At 42.7% G+C, this 21,291-nt stretch overlaps 1 protein-coding gene across 3 annotated transcripts in view; it reads right to left on the minus strand.

The window, feature by feature from the left end:
* Positions 1-8,184: 8,184 nt before the first annotated feature.
* Positions 8,185-21,291, minus strand: part of ITSN1 (intersectin 1) — a 129,320-nt gene continuing 116,213 nt past the window's right edge. For all 3 annotated transcript variants that reach the window (XM_054165822.1, XM_054165821.1, XM_054165820.1), the window contains 11 exons: positions 21,166-21,287; positions 19,942-20,048; positions 18,418-18,601; positions 17,892-17,990; positions 16,902-17,069; positions 15,078-15,290; positions 14,250-14,371; positions 12,098-12,180; positions 11,910-11,993; positions 11,300-11,473; positions 8,185-9,952 (listed from right to left, as the gene is read on the minus strand). In XM_054165822.1, coding sequence (XP_054021797.1) covers positions 9,804-9,952; positions 11,300-11,473; positions 11,910-11,993; positions 12,098-12,180; positions 14,250-14,371; positions 15,078-15,290; positions 16,902-17,069; positions 17,892-17,990; positions 18,418-18,601; positions 19,942-20,048; positions 21,166-21,287 — 1,505 coding nt within the window. In that variant the 3' untranslated portion in view covers positions 8,185-9,803. The remainder of the gene's footprint in view (positions 9,953-11,299; positions 11,474-11,909; positions 11,994-12,097; positions 12,181-14,249; positions 14,372-15,077; positions 15,291-16,901; positions 17,070-17,891; positions 17,991-18,417; positions 18,602-19,941; positions 20,049-21,165; positions 21,288-21,291) is intronic.

Consider the following 21,291-nt stretch of genomic DNA (forward strand, 5'->3'; position numbering starts at 1 on the left):
CCAAATGTTTCCAACAGGATGTGGGTTGAGCACCAGTGAGTTCTAAGGCTGTGTTGTTATGATGTGCTGTATGTGCTTACCAGTTGATACTTGGACATGGATTTACTAATGTCCAGTTTGTCTTGAAATGCTGTTTTCTGTTCAGATAGTCTTTGACAGGCTTGTGAAGGAACATAAACAGCCTGTTTCTCCCTCTTAGTCCCTGTTCAAGAACTGATGCTTGACTTCATTTTGGATGGATACTGTTCTTGCAGGTGTTAAAACACATAGCACTAGTTCAGCTGCCTTACTGAAATGTCTTAACCAGCCACATTTTTCTAAGAAGGCTTTTAATCAAAAGAGCTGGTCCCTGCAGAGAGGAGACTCTTTAGCCCTGTGCTTTCTCTGGCACTTCACCCTGGAAGTATGTTCTCCAACAGAACAGAGCTGCTGGCTGTATATCATGCCTTGAGGGAATGTGAGAGGTAAACACTGTGCTAGGTTTAGGGAGTGGTAGAGTGGGTTTGTGTTGGAGAAGGGGATGCAGTGCTGAAGTTTTGAGGAGTCTGTAACAAGGGTGAGCAGGACAGGGCAGTCAGAGTCAAGGAAGAGGGGACTTCTGGAGGTCTGAGGGAGAGGGGCAGGCTGAGTAGACCATGGGACAGCAGGTGGCCCAAAAGGGCCTCCTGGACCCAGCTGTCCACTTCTAGTGCTGCTCCATAGGAATGGTGAGCTGCATCAGGCTGTACCTGAGGCAACACAGCTTTTCCAGAGCTGTGCAGTGGAGGTGCTGGTGCATGCCCTGGACAACGCAGTTTGAAAGAGCTGGCAAGCTTCCTGCTGTGTCCCATCTCACCTACCATTAGGGCAGCTCATTCGCAGACAATGTTTTGGCTGCAGTGCTGCCCCCTTGTGCCAACCTGCCCTCAAAATATCTGTGGAATAAATAGATGCTCACAGTACTGGCATTAGTGGGTGCTGAGCTACACAAAGGAACTGACTGCTTAATATGATACTAAGGGTACTGGCCTCGAGGCAGCTGGCCAGTTCAGTAAGTAACAACAAAACCTAAGGGAGGACTCAGCAGAGGCCTTCCTATATCCCCAGGCTGAGAGCCATAGGTGGTCACAAGCTGCACAAACCTTGCCATGGGCATACCTGGCCACAAAGCAGGGCCTGTGTAAAGTCATCATCTGCATGAAGTGATGGCACCTGCCCTGTTAAGGAAGTGCCTTTGATTGGAGTTCTTTCTGGGGTGGATTTTTAAGTTACTTTTAGTAATATGTTTTTGCTGTCATACTACAGATTTGGTCAAATCTTACTTTTTAAAGCTGAAAGTAATGCAAACAGTGAGTTAAGAAAACTGGTGGGTCAGACAATCTAGTAAGGGATTTCCCTACTGCTGGGCCTATCACTTCGCTTCTACCTACAAGGTAGAAGATGCACTTAATGAGCCTGACACTGTTATCAGGCTTCTTCAGCACTCTCAAGAATGCAACAGTACACAGTTAAAAAAAAATCTGGATTTATTCTTGCAAAATTCCATTTGCACAACCACAGTTCTCATCTGTGTCAAACACATCACACAGCCTAAAACCGCACTGGGAGTTTCCACCTCGGTGGCCGCAGTCTGGGAAGTGGCACAATCCCTCAACTAGGTGAATACATTTTAAGGGCTTTTGCTTAACTGGACCCCGTCTGTAAATAGAATTATTTAACCAAATGTGGTGGAGGACACAACACATTCACAGCAGCTGAAACTGTCTTGAGAGAAACAGTGGCATCTGACTGGCAATCATTCGTTATACCTTATTACGAATGCTTTCAAAAACCAAAAGAGCCCAACTTCACAGTACAAATGTTTTACTGTAGAGGAATTAGAGGTGATGTAAATGAACAATACAAATTAATTCCATCTTCTCTGAAAACAAACAAAACAACCCCCACCCACCCACCCCAAAAAGAAAATAAGAAGAAAACCCCACAACTTTTTCTACTGTTTGGCCAGATCTTCTTTTGCAGTGCCTTTGTAATGTTTTGGATCATAAAAATACTACAGACAATACAGTATCTCCTTTTTGAAGGGGGGGAGGGGAAAGAAAGGAAAGGAGACTAATTGGTACTATTTGTTTGGCAGCAAAAACTGTACTAGAAAGTAACACCCCCACCGGCAGGGAGGGGAATTCTGCAGTTCGAAGTATTAACGTTGGGGGAAAAAATACTACAGCTATCATTTATTTGCAACAATCTACCAACACAAAGTAGAAAGTATCCATTACAGAGTCTATAAAGGCTGCTGGAATCTAAATTCCTTTTCAGCAACTTGATGAGGAATGGAGCAGGGCAGTTCTGCACAAGCTGTTAACAAAACCCAAGCCTTTGAGAAGAACCTACCCCGTGGGAGGTAGCTTTGTCTCTCCCCCACCAGGCAGGGGTTGTCTCACCATGGCAGGAGCCCATATATGCAGCATTGGCTTGCTATGGACCTTGTCTAGGTGGAGTGGGTGCAGGAGGGGCACTGCAGGGCCCTCCACACCAGCATGACCTTTCAGATGGTGCTGCCCAGGCCATCCTGGAGTGAGCATGGCTGTGCAAACCTAGGAGAGCATTAAAGATGCTGTGAGATGGGGCAAAAGGAAGAAAGAGCAGGGGCAGTAACTGGACCAAGCACCTGGACCAATGTTTCAGTCCCAGACCCAACCTCCCTTCTTCTGGCAAGAACAGGTTACACCACTAGGCCCTCCCTGTGGAGCAGCCACCACAGTTGGGAAGGATTTCCTTTCCAGTCCCTCACCTGTTCTGAGGGGTGGGGCAGAGATCCTGCTGCTCACCAAGCTCTTACTTCTCAGCTCTGCCCCTATTTCTTCCCTTTTTGCCCATGCCCCTCTGTGCCAGCTCTCTCATGCTCACTGCAGTGGGCACAAGCTGTCGTCTGGGGGCCTCAAGGAAAGCACCAGCTCCCTTTGCTTGCATGACACATTAAGATTCCAGAACCTACCGCAAAATCCAGGGTTAGTGACACTTCTGCAGCTTTACAAGCAGCACAAGGAATTCAGCTATGGTCACAGCAGAGCCTTTGACAACTATACCAAGCAACTAGGCTAGTTTAATATATTTTTTACTGCAGTTCTTTATTCTTTTAAATTAGGTCCTAAATATATCCTCCTATGTACAGAAAAATAATTTCCCAAGGACAATCCTTATTTTAAAATATTTAAATGACAAAACTAGGTGCCTATAAACACTTCTCTGTTTAGATTTACTCAGTATTTGACAGCAACATCATAGCTGTGGGTTTATATTATATACACAAATAATCACACACACATAGAGAGAACCATGTGTTTAACTATAGATACATTGACATGCACGTTGGACAAGAGTTTTTGGGCTACACAAATGTCAGGATACATGTGGAATGTTGGTACAGAGCAAACCCCTCAAAGCTCAGGTGATTTAACCTGATACCCAGCTTTTCTGTGTTTCAAGGGGGTTTGACTGCTGGGTTGGAATAAACTGAAAGATCACCATGGCAAGCAGGGTGCAGTGAAACCAGACACTGTTGCAGTAAAAGTCTGGAGTCATCACATGTTAGTTTTGAAAATGTATTCAATAATATTACCCCCCCCAAAATTGCATTATCCACAATGTTTCCCCTCCCCCCCAACCCTACTCACATGTAACCAAAAAAAAAAAAGGCTATTTAGTTTTAAAGGGTAAAAAAACTGTAAAATGAAGATTTAAAAAGTTCCCTCATAAAAACTCATCTTGAGAAAATATATAATAATTAAGTGCATCTAGAAAAAAGTTCTGTAACTGATCAGTTATTTGGCTTAGTGTCAGCTCAGTGACATGCTGCCTTTCAAGGTGCCCAAGTCAACTCACCAGCTGTGTGCAACCTCAGGGCTTTACAGACTGGTTTTCCACCAGTGCTGCACTTGGCAAGGTACTTGGTATTGCTGAGGCCAAGGTCAGTCTCATGGATTTTTGTTTTACAGTGCTTCCAAATGCAATCTGTAAGCACAGGAATTATGATTTGTCCAGTAAATACAACTCTGGTGACTTCAGTGGCTAAAACCAGGTTGGGGATGATAAGGAAGAAAACAGATCCAGCTGCAAAGACTATGAACTACTTCTGTATTTTATAAATTACTTCTGTATTTTGTTTTAATCTTGACTTTTTATTTGATGCTCTATTGACTCTGGCAATCCTGACAAAGCTCAAACCAACTTCATAATGTAGATTCTACCTTATCAAAGCCTTTTGAACTCCTCCATGCATCCCCAGAAAGCAGGCAGTGACTCAGGTGGCTTTATGCTCAGGTACCTTTGTGATGAATTGGAGCACAAATTGAAGTTAAGCATCTGCTGAAGTGCTTCACTGAGCCAGGGGCTGTGGGCTTAGGGCAGAGATGGCAGCTGCACGATGAGCTGTGAGGGAGAAGCCTAGAAAGGAGTCTCTAAAACAGCACTGTTTCACACAGCTGAGCTTTGGGAGCTGGGCTTAAAGGGAAGGAGTGATGCTTTCTAAAGGACTTAATTACAGGACAGAAGCAGCAGTTTATTTTCAAGACATACACAGAAGAAACACCTAGTGAGACTGCAACAGGGCAAGGCAGTGAGATGAAGTGCAAAGCATGTTTCCATTCATTTGTGCAACACAGCCAGGGGTTGGTTTGGAAGGAACCAACAGGCTCAACAGGCGGGGAAAATCATGGCCAGGAGGGTGCCTAGGTGATCCAAACATAAGCCTCAACCCTAATATCGTGTGAACCAGAGGCTATGGGCTTGCAGCAAGGGCAGCAGGAGCTCATAACCTGGCACTGCTGGGAAGGACAGCACAGGTGAGTGCTCAAATGGCAGGCTGGACCCCTGAAAGGGAAGCTAAACCTGCCCTGGACACAATGACTTCCAGTTATTTCTGACAAAGCAAATGACCTCAGGTAGTCAGGCTTGTCTGAAGGGCTGACTCCTGTCCACAGGGAGAAAGCACCCTTGAGGCAGCTTGACAAGGTGAGGCTGAGTCTTACTGCAATTAAAGCAATGATGGAGTGGTCTTTAAAGGGGAAGGATTCAGGTTAAAGGACAGACATCCATCCTGTTGGTACATAATGGCATTGCTGGCAAATACCTCATACAACTATAGGCTAGGGGAACGAGTCCTTTGAGAGACAGAAAACTGGCACATTGATGCTGGTGCATGTACTCCTGTTCTTCCTCGATGGTCATGAATGCTGCTGGGATGGCACCAGGAAAGCAAAGAGCCTGACAGCAACGTTTATGAGCCTATGAAGTCCTTGTGAAAGCATCTTGAAAAAACACAGTGCCTAGGCACCTCAGAGGTATATCTCAGAAGGTAATTTCTGGAAAGAGAAGTGTAAGAGCTGTTACAACAGCTCATATACCAAAAGCATTACCAAAGCACTCCACTTCTATAGAAAAGTGCATGCAAACTCCTGCATAAATACAAGGCTGCACTAAATTCAGGGTGGCTCTCCCTGGCTGAGGGCAGACACATGGTTTGTTATTAATCACTGTTGTTATATTATGAATGCCTGGGGTCTTGGATAACTGAAGTTCAGCTTTGAGACTGTGGATCTCATTTTAAACTAACCACACACACAACCGCTAAAAATAAACAGAAGAAGAAAGGCGGGGAAAAAAATTCCTTCCCTTCTTCTTTGGTATCCTGTCCTGTCTGCAGCCACAACAACATTGACATTCTGCCAGTTCTCAGCTACCAGCCTCTTTCAAAAGTCATTTTAATAACTTCTAAAAGTGGTGCTGCTTCCTTCCAGTTTCTGACCCACTAACTGAGTTCTACCTTAAGACTTACAACCAAAGAAGCACTAGAGAGAAACACTATTCTTCTTACAAAAAGGTAACATACCTAGGGGGAAAATGCAATCCTCAGAATTACAACTTGGAAACCAAACTCCCAGTGCACCTTTTCCCATTGCATATTTTCTCACAGCTGCAGGTTTTGCTCTCTCGTCTTCCACGGCTTTTTTTCTCCCAGTTCATCCAAAGCCAGATCACTGTTTCAACTAAAGGCAGTGAATGCATTAGTCACAGTATCATTTTTAGAGAGGCTTGATTGCCAGCCAATGAGTTTGATGCTGAAGAACTACTTCAAAGCAAAACATCTTCTCCAAAATAGTAAAGTGTGCTAAAAGGTAGAAATTAAACCCCATCTTGAGGGCCTGTCCCAGTGGCCCTTGTACCAGTTCAATCTCACCAATGCTTCAGAGGTAGTCTCGCCATAGTAACTGAAAGACCTGGTACTCAGCCTTTCTACAAGGATGAAGCTTACCGAAGCAAATGCAGAGATCCACTCCCAGAACTCCACAATCTACAGATTTGCAACATCTGCATTTTAGGGGGGATGCTTAGTTGCACAAATCTGCTCTTTCAGTCCAAAATATAATCAAGTATTCTCTGGGCTTCAATTTTGTTGCAGTGGTTGTTTTGCACAACATTAAGAAAAGCTCACACACGTCTTGATGGGGCTGGAAAGAGACCTGTCAGCCAAGGTGTGCTATTTCATGGAGATAATCAGAAATCAAGAGCCAGCACCTGAAAAGTAGGGTCTGCATAAATATGGGTACTCAATACTGGCAGCACAGACTAGCAGAGTTTGGCCTGACAGCCAGCATGCGGCACTCGTTAAGATGATGGCTTGACCTCCCCAGATTGTGGTAATGCCAGCTGACTATATATACATGAAGAGAGACCTAACTTCCTAGGTGCTACTGTGTGCCTCTCCCCCAGACTCTTCAGAACACAGAGAGTAATTAAACAAGCCTATGAGAGCTTGTAGTTTTGTCTATGAAAGCACTACTAGGAATACAGCCAGTGAGCCTCTTTGTTCAGTAGAAGGCCTGAGCTTTTACACCATGATGGCCTGGATGAGCTGGAGGCCTACGCAGCTGCAATGAGTAGAAAAGCAGAACCGTGCAGCTGTGGAGTTAATGCAAAGCAATGTGCATGACTTTCACATTCCTGAACAGAGAAAACCAGGCAGGAGTCACAGGGTTTCTAAGAACCTCTGGCTAACCCTGGTGAAAAGCAGTTCCATCTGGGAAGCACGGGGAACAGTGCCAATATGCTACAGAGCACTGAGGGTGAGCAAGAGACATCCTGATATAAAGTCAGCTGGCTCTAAGAGTACATCTACATTCTGTCCTTGCTGCACAAGGATTAGGACAAGCTTCCACTTCAGGATTAAACCAATTATGACATAGGGATTCATTAGGTATCTGTGAGCCTTTCATCATTGTCACATTTGAGTAACTCCCAGTGACGTTAGTGGGAGTTAAACACTGCTGTGCGTAGAGGGTAAGTGGGAAAACACGAGTGATGGTGCTGTTCTCCAAAATGGTGCAGTTGTACATGCCCTGACAAGGGTCACAAAATGAGAGAAGCCCCTACAGCTAAGGGTTCCCCACTTCCAACACCAGTTGAGTCTCAGAGGAAGGAACAGCCCCTTGAGGCTCCCTTCGAAAACCCATCCAGGATTTCTGCATTACACCCACGGTCTTTATTTTCTTTTAATATATATATATTATTTTTTTGTCCTGTTTGTCTATTTAGTTGTTATTGTAATTCATGCTGGTGAAATGATACCATAAAAAAAAGTGATTGCTACTTTTTTAACTGCTGATGTGAATGTTCACCGTATTTACAGCTACTGAGGAAAATTAGGACAGCGGTAAAAGGTTAGACAATGACATTTAATGTTACTCCATTAATAGATTTTTTTTTCACTTCTTTTTCTTTAATCCTGCCACAACAATGTGTATTTTCATATACATTATATTTAATAAAATGTATTGATATGGAATTAGGAAAGCATGGGTTTAGTACTATTTACATATTTTTAATTGAAACAATTTTTCTCAACAACATTGAAAAATAGAAACTTAAAGTTCTCTTAATCGTGTTTTTCAGCCAGTTAGTGGTAAACAAATGCATGCCTAGGAAGTTACACTCCCTCTAAAATGTGGTCAGTTGAAAGTTTCTAACTAAAGTGTGTATTCTCTGTTTTGTTTCAAAAAATACATAAGTATGTCTGTCATTTCTGATACAAAATTCTACACTATCTTCAATAAATAAATAATAAAGCGATTCTGAAAAGTATGAAATGTAAACTTTGTTGTCCCTCCAACACACATTCCCCTCCCCCCACCCCCCCCCACCCCTGTTGCTTGAAACATTACAGTGGTCTTTTAGGAAATTATAATACACAGACACTTCCCAGCACAGTTTACACTTATTACCATACTGCATCTACCTATCCGTTATGAATATATCCTAATTTCCTAATGGAAATCAGTAAGACTTTGTAGTGCTAGAGAACACCACCTACACAGGAAAGGTGAAAACCAGTACTGAAAAGACATGCAAGGAACACCAAAACCTAACAACAGGCTCCACGAGAACGTTCACATGCTAATGGAACAGGTTGACACCTCCCATTCGGAAACAGAGTCCTTACAAAAATACCAGTGTGTGCATGACAGGTCATGAACAAAATTAATCCAAGCAGAACAACAAGGAATTTTACTCCTAGGGGGCCTAATCTCTCTCGAGCACAGACTCGGCAAAGCACTTACGCATGTGCTTAAGGGAAACAAGACGTAAGTGCACGCTTAAAGCTGGGTGCTTTGCCAGACAAGAAAAGCTTGCTGGATATGGGCCTATAGGTGTGTATTTGTAGAGTTCAATGGATATACAAGCCCTGGCATGACCCCAGATGACAAGGCTTTTCCTTCGGGGTTACTCACTCTGCACCATCACAAGCACTCTGTTTCTGGTCGCGTCCGTCGAACCTGCGATCACCCCGGCTTGCCACAAGTACCTTTGTGAGCTACAGTGTGCTGCTGCCCTGGATTCAGTAACATGCTGTCAAGCAGAGTTAGGCACAGAACAATTAAATAACTGATCACCACTGATTGCAGAATTTAGCTTTCTGAGCTAGGGCTGGGATTTTCTTCCTTCCTCGCTGCAGATGACAGGTCATCCATCTGTGGTCACACAGCCAATCGGCAGTGGTAATGGGGTATCAAAGTGGTATAACACAACACAGAGCAGGGATCTATGTTTCATCTTTCACTTACTGTTCAAACATCTACAGTCCTATAGAAAATAGCAGCTTCCAAATGTACCAAGTGGGTGGACTCTTCTGGAGAGCAATTCATCTCTGTGCAGAAGGCTTGTACATAAGTTTATTTTCAGGGGCAATGTGAGACATGAAGTGGTATGCCAATAGAATCTTCTCTGTTTATAGATAATAGACTATTTAATTTTTAAGTCTTTTCAGTACCATCATGAAGATCTTCAAGGATCTTCTTACTGCATAACTGCTCCTTTCATTCACATGACATTTACACACCACTGTGCTGAGCAATAGGCACAGAATTCCTCAAGGGGGAAAACCCTGCAGAAAGCCTCCAAAATGCACCAACTTTGCCTACTTCATGTCAATTAAAGAGTAGGGTAACTGGAGCAACCACAGCAACCTATGTGGTTTGCCAGCCTTGCAGACTGGAGCACAACAACCAACCTGGTTATATCATAAACCCAGGAAACTAAAATCAAGTTCCACACAGAGAAATTGAGGGAAATCTCCTCACTAAATTGGGATTCATTTTTCAGTGAGAATTATCAAGGCACAAAGATGCTCCTGTTTGCTTTGATAACCCTCTTACGTGTGAAGGGCAAGCAGTAGTTTCATACCACACCAGCAAGGATCTTTGTGACAGCTTCTGCAGACACCTATTGCAGTGAACTCAGACTGAGATGAAACGTTGGTCCCTTTCCTTCTAAGGCTCATCGAACAACTGCAGGTCTAGTCGGACGACTATCTCTCCTGTCGGAACTTCATGCAGAAGGAGACACTTTGTAACTGGTCCCTTTGAACCCTGATCCTTCTTAATGTCTGCCACACGGATCTCTGTTCTGCCCAAAAAGTCTGAAATACAAAAAGATAGCATGCTCAGAAATGACACAACTGTTTGGCATTGCAATACAATTCTAATCTGCAGAAGGAGCTAAGCTTCCATCTACACACCACACAAAGGAGAAAACAAGCCCTCAGTCCAACTGCATTTTTGCAGTGGAAGGACAAAGGCTGCCAGGCTGCACGGAAGAGAATTTTAGCTGGACCACACTAGACAGCAGCAGCTTTAGAAGTAAATGGTCACATAAGCAGAAAAATCCACTGAGTAATTCACAGCTGCCTTGCTTCAGTAGCTTGTTTCTCTTATGATACATTAGAAAAAAGGCCAAAGGTTGCTGCACAGTCCAAACAGAGTGTGAAGCCCTCTGGAGATGACAGAGCCAGGCAGTGTATCACACTAACAGTAAGGTCAATGAGCTGTTGTGTGTTTAAGACTGGGTGTCTTAACCATAGAGAAAAGGTCCTCCAGAAGTACCAGAGAAGTCCAAGGAGGTGCACACAGGAAAGTGTAATCTTTGTTATCTGATTTCCATCATCCTGTACCCTGCTATATAAATGGATATTACTGTCTGTTCTTCTCCTTTTCTCCCACTCTCTTGTTTGGTATTCCAGGGGAGATTTTTAGCCTTCAGCAGGCCTGGCCATGCAGCAAATTTTGTGCTATGCAATTTTGGCCTAGGTTGGGGGAAAGGGAGGCATGGGGCGGGACATTGAGATCTCATTTTTGACTTGGTTGTGGGGAAGGTTTTGGAAGGTTTGGGCCTAGTGAGGTGTTGGAAAAGCCCAAGTGGAGAACTGGGTCGAGGCTGCATATAAATTTGTGTATTTTGTATTTCTGCATATACTTGTGAATAGTATTTCCATTTAAATTTCCAGTTCTGTGGGAGCATTTTCATTTTACTCCTTTGAGAAAGCAAAATATTTCTGTCTGCTCAAACCAAGACATAAGCCAGCTGGCACTGGCCACATGAATGGCAGCCCTATTCAAAGGCTTCCTGAGTGATTGACTCCAAAATGCACTCTTAAATGCTCCATATTTTTACCTCAGGCTGTGAAATTAGAGTGAGTTAGGCATCCTGGGGTCATTCCTGCAACTGTTATTTTATGTTCCAGGAACTGGGAGACGCTTCTCTTCCTCCTGCATTAATCTATCCTTCTGTAAACAGCAATCACTTTTTTAAAGACTTAGCAGAACTGAAACCCACACTTCAGTTGTTGTCAAGTTGCAGAAGAAAGGAACCCCTCAAAAAAACAGAGAACTTGATTCTCTTAATTCTATGATTGCCCTCAGAAGGCATGCACCTCTTCAAAGAGGGAGATTTGAAAATACCCTTGGAAGGGCGGCAGCTTGCTACTTACCATCTGGGGAGAATTGGTCCCTCTCGAACACTGTAATGCAAAGCACGTCCTGCTCGAGGTCTTTGATAAAAAACTGGCAGTTGGAGTTCCACTTCGGGTTGAGAGTGTCCTGTATTGTCTTGGTAATGTGGCACTGAGAGCCCATTGTCACCTCACAGTATGGGTTACTCTTTCCTGCCAAGATGGAAACAGAAAAGAGTGTGATCTTCATCCTAAATAACCTTCTACTCCTACAGCCAACACACCGGGGGAAAACTGTGGCCTCACTGCCATTATAATGAACAGGGACACAGTTCTGCAAGGTGCAAAAGGTGCAAAAGGTGCAAAGTGCACCTTTCAGTCTCCGTTTCAGGACTTTGTGGCTTTTGATCTCTTATCACAGGGCTTAGATGGTGGAAACTAAGTTTGTCCAGAACAAACGCTTAATGCAGGACAGCTGCATGACTATTACTCAACTGCACACAACCACTTCTGTCTAGTTTAAGTTCACTAAAACTGCTTCATTAACAAAAACCTGATTTAGACAAAACCTCCTTCAAGGCTGGTCTGACAAACAGGAACATCTTCTTCTTCTTCATACAGCATACTATGAAAACCCCAAGGCACTTACCATGGGACCTGCAAGGTTTTAGTTCAATGCCTTCAACAATATTCACCATCAACCTCCCAATGCCTGTTGCTCTTTGTGAGCGAACTGTGGTGAAACAGAGGAGAGAGAAGAGTCATTAGCAACTTTACTACCCTTGGACTTCTACACACTTTACACAAAAGATGAGAACCTTGCATCCCATGCTGTACCTAAGTAGGCCTTTTCCCTCTTCTTCTTTTCAGTCTCTATGTAAAGTTCTGAAGCAGCTTTGATCTTCTGAACCCAGGCAGTCCTTCAGAAGGAAAGGAGAAAAAAAAGTTGCAAAACACCATTTCCATTTCGCCTTCCTAAAGTACAGCAGATGGAAGTACAGCTCCTTCCCAGTCGAGGATCTGAGTCCATCAAAGGCTCTGCTTCACTAGAAGAAATCTGACTGGGATTTATAGCACCTGCAAAAATTTGACCATACCAAGCTGGCTGATCCCACCACACAAAGAAAGCTCAAGAGAATCACAAGCAGAAGGGACTTGGTGAGAAACCAAAAGGTATAGAGAGCATGTTTGCTTTCTCCCAACCCTTTGCTTTATTGTAACAAATTAATTTCTTGTAGCTGGTAGATATATAGGTGGCCACTTTTTGTGACCCCAAGGTTTCATAACAAAGTCCTTCTGAGCCCTGAGATTCATGAAGCATAGCTCAGGGACTACACAGATGATGAACGATCAAAGCTCCCCATGGGCCCTTCTGAGAAATCATTTCACACTTAAGAGACTGAGCAGAAAGATTAACAGAGTGTGGAAGAAGGGGTAGCAAGTGGTCTCAAGGATTTCAAAAGCATTGCTGTGACATACAAGGGAGCTTGAGACCTGAGTCAAGGCAAACTGAAAGAATCAATAAACTGTGGACTAATTTCTGACCTCAAATGAAGAGCTGCTGCTCTCCAGGGAATTGTAGCTACTTACATTGGCCTGGGTTTGGGTCTGTACTCTGCACAGAGAGCTGTTCAAGAAAACAAAAAACTTAAGGACAATTCTGTCTTTCAGCTGAGCCCTAAATGGTAAATAGCAGCTTCAGAAGTATACCAAGCCTTTGATCACAAAGCTCATTTGCGATTAAATGGGCAAAGCAATCACTCATTGATGCTAATGTCTTGTTTCTGTTGCTCTTAGTTATAAGCAAGTGGATGATGAAAACCTGGAGAGATCTCGCTTAAAATGCTGCATTTATTTAGTAATCAGTTCTGGCCTAAGAGAAAGTCAAAGGCTGTCTCCCACATAAGTAAAGGCATTTGACTAAAGTGCCCAAATTTGGATAGCAGTTCCTGCGGGCTCTCCCTGCAGTGAATGAAGGGAGGCAGGCAACTTCAGAAGGCATTCAGTATGTGAACATCTAGCTCGTTCCACTGATGGTTCAGCACAGCATGCCTAAGCACACCACAGAAGTTCCTCCAGCTAGGTGGGATAAATGTGGTACAGAGATTAGACATTTACGACTACAGCTGTGAATGCTCTGATGCAGAAAAGATGATTATTGCTATCATTGCTGGTTTGTGTCCTAAGTTGAAAAGGCTGTGTCAATTTCCATCATCTGACCATGATACTTGTTCATCCTGTGGCACAGAGGGACAGACAGCAGCCCAAATGGGATCCATAAAAAGTATGATCTTTTGTAAGAAAAATGATGTGTATAAATAATGAGGAATAATGCTGTCTGGCAGGCAAAATGTTGCAGCAAAGATGTTTTATACATTTTTATGCATCAGAATTTTTAGGGGCCATACATTTGCAAGCTGACAAAACACAATGTCTATGGTATGGGGAAGGTGTTTGCTGCACTTTCAGCTTGCTTTTTTTTTAACATTTGTGTAGAGGAACCTTTTTAGTATAAATCAGTGTACTCCTGTCTTCATAAGCTCACCAGAAATAAAAATCACCAGCTGAGGTTTCGAGGTTGCCAGTTTTTGATTGTTTAGTCTGAACTGAACTGGATTTAAACTAACTGGGCTTAGTCTAGTAGGTTTTTGCTTCAAGCTCTCCCCAAGATCATTCAATGTACAGTCATACAAATGCTTGCACTAGCACAAAGAAGCAGATGTTAACAGAAGGAGGCAGAACTGCATCTTTTAGCTTCCTTATGCTAATATAAAATGTTGTGAGATACAGCTTATGCATCAGCCCTTCTAGCCATTTCACCACTGGTCTTAGCAGAATTCAGAAACATCATTATTGCTCCCTCCTTTTCATATATTATCACCATATTCTCAACCAGAAGGAATTCTCCAGTCAGACTGCTTGGAGAACTGCTCTGCATGTGTGCATCACATTCCAATTCAGTACTAACATGGCTCATGCAGGTACTTACCTCTCATTAATGCTTTCAGCTCGGAGTGTATAGACTCTGTCAATGTGGGAGATATGGAAGATGGGCTCATCTCCAGAAGGGTCTGTGGGTAATTTTACTAGTACCTCATTTAGAAAAATGGGCTGTAAAACATTAGGCAAAGCTAGAGTTCTACTGCAGAATATTTGAACAGATGCATTCAACACAGAATAATTTACAACAGATTTATCTTGTGCCTGCAGTTATCTTTCCCCTTCTGTCTGCCTCCCATCTTTCTTCAAGTATGTGATTTTAAAAGATGTTCTTCAGATCAAATATAAAGGTGCCTCCAGAGTCTGGGAACACTTCTAAAGTAAGCAAGCAGCCTTATAAAGCATAGCAATCCCTCCTTTCCCACAAAGAGGAGTCAAAACTACTCTCCCCCATCATTCCCTGATACATGTGACCTCTTGTTGAAGAGGTTGCTTTAGCAAAACTTCAGAAGCATCTTCCCATATCTCACTGAAGCAAACATCCAGCTTTTCCATCACCAGTCCCTGGAATCCCCAGCACATACCAAAGCTTTCAAACATCTTCTACATAAAGGCTATTGCCCACACACCCATTATGGCAGCTCCTGCCTGCTATACGTGCTGTTAACGTACACAGAATACAGAATTAACCAGGTTGGAAAAGACCTTCGAGATCATCAAATCCAACCATCTAACCAACTGAACCATGGCACTACGTCTTATTTTAAACACTTCCAGAGATGGTCACTCCACCACCTTCCTGGGCAGCCCATTCCAATGGCTAATGACTCTTTCTGTATACAAAGCATCTCAGCCACCGTTTAAGGGTGGTACTCACAGTTTTGTACATTTTGTATTGCAGATTAGACTTGGGGCTGAAGACCTTGTCTGTGCCAGAAGAGCCAAGAGGTTTTATGATCTGAGTCAGGAGGAGGAAATCATTGAACAGAAAGCCATACAGTTCCTTGTTACTCTTGGCTTTATAGAGTTTCCCACTGTGCAGAAACTTGCGCGGTCCCAAGCAGTTTGTAACAGAATTAAATACGAGTTGCTGCGAAAAGTAGAAGAAGAAGAACAACGCACTGTATAAAGTAAAACAATCGAGGTTCCCCTGAAAGAGATCAAATACAGTTTTGAGTCCTGGCATTGGTTTCAACTCGTGTCACAGGGATGAGGAGCAATGTCTCTGCCCTGCGCATGATAAGCAGTGCAAGTCACAGGAAGGCTACATGAAAATTAACTTCAAGGCAGCCCATCAGCTGCACAGGGCATGGTCTGAGCAATCACAGAGAAGCCAAAAGCATTTATGCCACCTTTTGACTTTCTCTGCCACATACATGCATTTCTGTGTATGGAGCTGAGCTGATGATGACTTGTCCTGGATTAGCAGTAGCTATGCAAAAGGCTCTTCCAAATGCTGAGCTTTCTTAACAAGGCCTCAATTTCTGAATTGTGTTTGAATTTCACTGGCTGGTTTTGTGTACCCATGGTACATAAAGTTAGAAGACAGCTGCTGGCCACTGGCTGGAACAGGCAGAATTTAAGACTGATCTGGAAGTAGTTACCAGATTAATAGAGGCCTGCCCATTCCTCAAGTGTTGTTTTCAGGCTTATTCTCACTAGGTGATGATACAGTTCTTCTTGTCCTAGATGGCCAGGCAGCTAGAAATGGAGTGGCTGCTTCTACAGATTAGAAACATCTCAGAGTGAGAACCAGGGGAAGGCTGGATTGTTCTTTACCTCAGACTTAAGACTACTTTTACTGGCATTACTGTATCAGCAAGCAGCCAACTGGTGTTTCAGGTAATACTTTTGGTGTTCTATGGTCAGACATCATGTATGGAACACAAAAGCAGCCATCTTCCTTCCAATCGTTGTTAAGACAGCTGAATGTGTCTTCGACCCTTCTGACATTGTCATGCAACCTGATCTAGAGGAAGGCATCCCTGCCCACAGCAGGGGCTTGGAACCAGATGATCTGTGGGGTCCCTTCCAACCCTGACAATTGTGTGATTCTGTGAAGTCTTTCCCCTGAAACAATTTCAGAGGACAAAATGCATTTTTTCCTGTTATAAACCAGCTAATGCTTATTACTTTTTATCTTCTAGAACCAATTGGCCTTTGCCAATACTAGAGAGGAGAGGCCACAGCAACATGATATTTTCAATATAGTTTCAGTAGAGAAACTTAGCATGTTACCTTAAGAAACAATATGTAATGAGAGGCAGCATTTCTCTTTTGTAAAGTCTTGAGAGAGACTTGACCACAAATATTTCCTGTGATGACATTTAAAAACACTCCAGGATGGCCAGGTATAGCTTCAGGATGAAATACAGTAGCACAATTACCACTGCATTATAAAGAGCTATGAAACCAGAAAGTTACAGTTGAAATTGCAGCATTGAACCTGGTACTAATCCAGAGCCAGGCAACAAAAGCAGCATTAATCATATAGAAGGCAATAACACAAGTAGTGAAAAGGATCATGGGCAGGAGTGAAAGGGAGCCACAGAGAGATGAAAACAAAGGATTAAAGATTATATGACTTGATTAATTACAGTGTTTGTCTTCTGATGCAGTGCCATAAGTGAGCCATGGTTTCTTCCCGACTGGTGGAGAGGTGTGCCCACCTCTGTGTTACTCTAGATAGCACTTTGTTTACCTCTGACAGGCCTTCACACTGCACGTGAGCCTGGATCCACTCCAGCCTATCTGAATTTTCCTTCTCCCGCACGCCTTCGTTTACTTGAGAACATAACTCTTCTGCTTTCTCAAGAGCATGCTTCAAGTGGCTGTGGTCAGGGTGGTTTTCAGGGGTGTTTTCTATTATCTACAGATAAATAAAATACGTTAGCCTTTGCTGGCGTCTGTAGTTAAAATGTATTCATATTGTCAGCCCCTTACATCCGTTTTACTTCGTGATTTTCATCTGAGCCAACCAGTAGGCTGCAAATTTCTCCTTGTTGACAAGCATGAAAAACAGGAGACAAACTGTTTGTGGACAGCTGAAATGAGTGCCTGCCTGCAGAACCGTTGCATCTGCTCACTGTTCTCATGCAAGTGTGTAAACTCCATATACAAATACATTCATGTCTGTTTTAGGGAATCTTTTAAATGCTAACATCCAGGTTTTGCAATAGATAAAGGTAATTATTTCTTTCCTGCAAAAATCTTGGGCCAAGTTCAATGTCATTACTCAGGATGGTAAGTGTTAGACAACACATGAATATTAGGAAAGGGTTGTAAGTTACCCAGCAACACAAACTGTGAGGTAATGTAGTTTGCAACAACTTGGAATTCAGGCTTGCACGCTGAATGTCATTTACCAGACTATGGGGAGATCTTAACACCATGGAAAAGGGCAAAAATGATCATAAGATTAACCCATTACTCCTGTTATCTTGAAAGTTTTCCTTCAGCATTTACTGCCTTGTGGTTCTTTGTGTGCTAGTTTCACAACTGTTTCTAATGGGAACACCAAGTCATTCTGCTGAAGCCAAATGAGTTACCACATTTTCTCTAGCCTGATCCAATATAAAAGGAACCCCACGTTCCCTAGCACACTGATGACACAAATAGGGAAAACTACCCTGTAATTAAGCTATAAGCAAAGCAGCATCAAATAAACCATAATTTTTGCAAAAGAACATACATTTTTAATGATTAGTGGGTATCTTGTTACCCGTTGCATAGGCTTTAGTAGAAAACTTGATAGTGGCATTCCTTTACAGCGAGGATCCATTGCTAACCTCTGAAACATTAGAGAGGTAAAATGGTGTTAAGTCAGTTCATTTAAAACCCTGCAAAATGAGCTCCTTCAAGAAATGAAAAGGTAAGGCAACACATAAACACCATGCCTCCATTAAAACTGTTCTGAGATTGCAACATCAATGCACTAGAATTGTTTGCTATTTTTTACAACATATTCTCCACCTGCCTTGCCTGTGCAAGAGAAGGGCATCTTAACACTGTCCCAGCATTTTACAGCAAAACCAATACAGCAAAGTATTCTATGGCTCTACAGGAGCTGGATAAAATGTATTCTTTCAACAAGTACTTAAGTCAGAAGACTTCATTCTAGTCCAACAGAGCACTGTTGAGACTGCTCTGCAAATCAGAAAAAGTGATGAGCTCAGTTTACAGCGTACAGAACTCATGGTGATTGCTTCTTCTCTTACTTTAACAAACTCCTTGAACTCAGACACTTCATCTGTCTTCTGCTGGATGAGTGCTGCCCCATTGAGCTGGCAGCTACAGAACCGAATGTAAGGCTGCATGTGCGGCAGCTGAGCTGTCAGGATGTCACCAATCATTTTCACTGGCATCTTCTCTCCAGACATCTTCTTACGCACACGCAAAGCCCTAAACATGGAAAGGTCACGTGTGTTTTATAAGGAGACTACTAAACAAGGATTCCTCATTTCAGAAATCAATTGCTTGGTTCTGATTCGTTACTGAAACAAAGAGTCAGCTGAATAATAAACAGATCAGCCACAAGGCTTATTGCATATTGCAGAAGCACAACAATCAAGATCGCACCCTCAGCCAACATTTTCCCCTCTTGTGCTAACCAAACTGTTATCTCACATTAACTTAAGGCAATGCCAGATCAGATACAATATAAAAAGGAATGTAATTTCCTTTTCTATTAGTTTAGATAGTAACAGATACGCTTGTGAATGAGGGACAAAAACCTTACCACTATTTTAAGCTCAAAACTGCTTCTATCTTTTAGCCTGGTTTCCTAAGGAAAGGAAGCTTACAGTCATTGAGCTGTGTGCATCTGTCCTATCACTGCCAAAACTTTTCATTGTGTAGGCTGTATTCAAATACATTTTACAAAAGAGGAGAAATCTCAAAGTTATAAAATCCCTTGAAGGTCAACAAAAATTAGCGGCTCAGTTTGGAAAAAACAAGAACTTCATTAATCCTCTTGCTTATGAAGGTGCAGGCTTAACTCAGTCCTTACTCAGTTTCTCTGGCAATGAGCAGTTAAGCAACCTGCAAGCATGTCTTTCTAAACCAGCCACATCATTTACTGTGTCTTGCTGAAGCAGTAGGGTGGGTGAGAAGGATCTCGGTAGGATGGAACTGCATCCATCAGAGGCCACAGTGAATGAAGGGAGAAATAAGAGTACTTGCACTGTGTGCAGTTTTGTGGTAGTGAGTTGGGGTTGCAAGGAAGGTGCAGGGTACTCTGGGCACAAACCCATAGGAAACCAGGCCTTGTTGGGGCTGCTCCTCACAAAAATACTCTTTCAGGTGCTATAAGCCTACAATAACTACAAGGATACATCAGCTAAACGAAAATAAGAGAGGCAGAGGTTTTTGTGCCTTGTTTTGCATTCAAGGATAACAGGGCTAGAACTGGGTATGGGCTCTGGCAGAGGAAGTAGAAGTCTACATCAGGACTGTGACTAGCATTTGCAGGCACTACTGTTCAGGAGTGCCTCCTGAAGCACACGTATACCAAGAGCAAAGCACAAACACTTACTCAGCAAAAAATTGCTGGATTCTTCTCAACAGCAACCACAAATAATGTTAATATTTTGCTTTTTCCAACAAGGAAAAACACATAGCACTTTGGGCTACCACCTGCATAAGTGGCAAATATTTTTACACAGCTAAAAGGAGAAGCAGGAGAGAGGCCCAGATTTTGTTATTGCTAAGTATAGGTATGGGAGGAAGAAAACCAAACTTACTTCAGTAGCTTTATATTGCACATAATGAGCTCCTTCCAGTTAACAAAAATCATAGCAACTTCTTTTTCTGTTAGCAGCTCTGATTCCATTAGTGGTTTCTGGAAGATCTATAGACGCAGAAAATGAAGCAATTTAGAAAGGATATGGGTAAGTATAACCAAAGTGACTAAGACTGATGATGGTCATTTCTTTAGTCTGGAGATGAGAACACTTTACATCAGAGTAGCACTTGGTACTCACTGGAACACACTTCAAACTTATGCTGTGCCCTAGAGATCCATACTGTTCCCTGATGTTTGTGAGTGGCATATGGCTTTAGAAGAGAATATTCTAAATTTGTGTTGGGGATATAATTATGACCTGCATAATCTGATTGAATCTGTGGTATTTTAATCAGAAGTCTCCTGCAAAACATCCCAGAGTCACTTCAATAACAGAACTGAAAACACATTTTAGTTTGGACTCTTTTATGGAAGTTCTGATTTATCTCATACTGTCTCAGGTTTGCATATGTTGACCTCTGCTTCAAAAAACAAATTTCTCTGACAAAAGCTGTGTCTGGGTCAGCTGCCTGTGCTAATTCCCTTCTTTTCCATGTAAGAGATCCACTTGGTAACATTTAAAGACAAACACAGTAAATGGTAAATAAGGGCCACCATAAATGTGGAAAATGAGCCTCAATGTTAAGAACTCCAACATGGGAAATAAACATTCAAAATAAGGAGCAGAAAGGGTTTACCAGAGTGATACTTTAAACATCAGTGTTCTGGTGATGGTAACACAAGGGGCTCAGCATTAGTTGCACCCACACCCTTACACACATGCATATATATCTGTATATCTATAGCTATTTAGATATAGAAAAATTAGAATACATAGAATACACAGAATAAACCAGGTTGGAAGAGACCTTCAAGATCATCGCGTCCAACCCATCAACCAATCCAACACCACCCAAACAACTAACCCACGGCACCAAGCACCCCATCAAGTCTTCTCCTGAAAACCTCCAGTGATGGCGACCCCACCACCTCCCCAGGCAGCCCATTCCAATGGGCAATCACTCTTTCTGTATAGAACTTTTTCCTAACATCTAGCCTGAATACAGATCATCCCTAGGAAGTCAAACATGGCAGTGATATAAAATGAGTTTGCACAGTGACATTGCTGATTTACTTTGAAAAGGGATTTAAACCTGCTCCTAAAGCTCCTGTGCCATCTTACCTCTGTTACCAACTGCAGATCATTTACATAGTTCTCTTCTGTGACAATGAGCTCGTGGATGTATCCTTGCCTTTTTCTTTCAGTAGGTGTCAACATATCCAGAAGATGCAAGTCTGCACACCCTGG

Source organism: Dryobates pubescens, chromosome 12 (genome assembly GCF_014839835.1).
Source record: "Dryobates pubescens isolate bDryPub1 chromosome 12, bDryPub1.pri, whole genome shotgun sequence".
NCBI classification, from domain to species: domain Eukaryota; kingdom Metazoa; phylum Chordata; class Aves; order Piciformes; family Picidae; genus Dryobates; species Dryobates pubescens.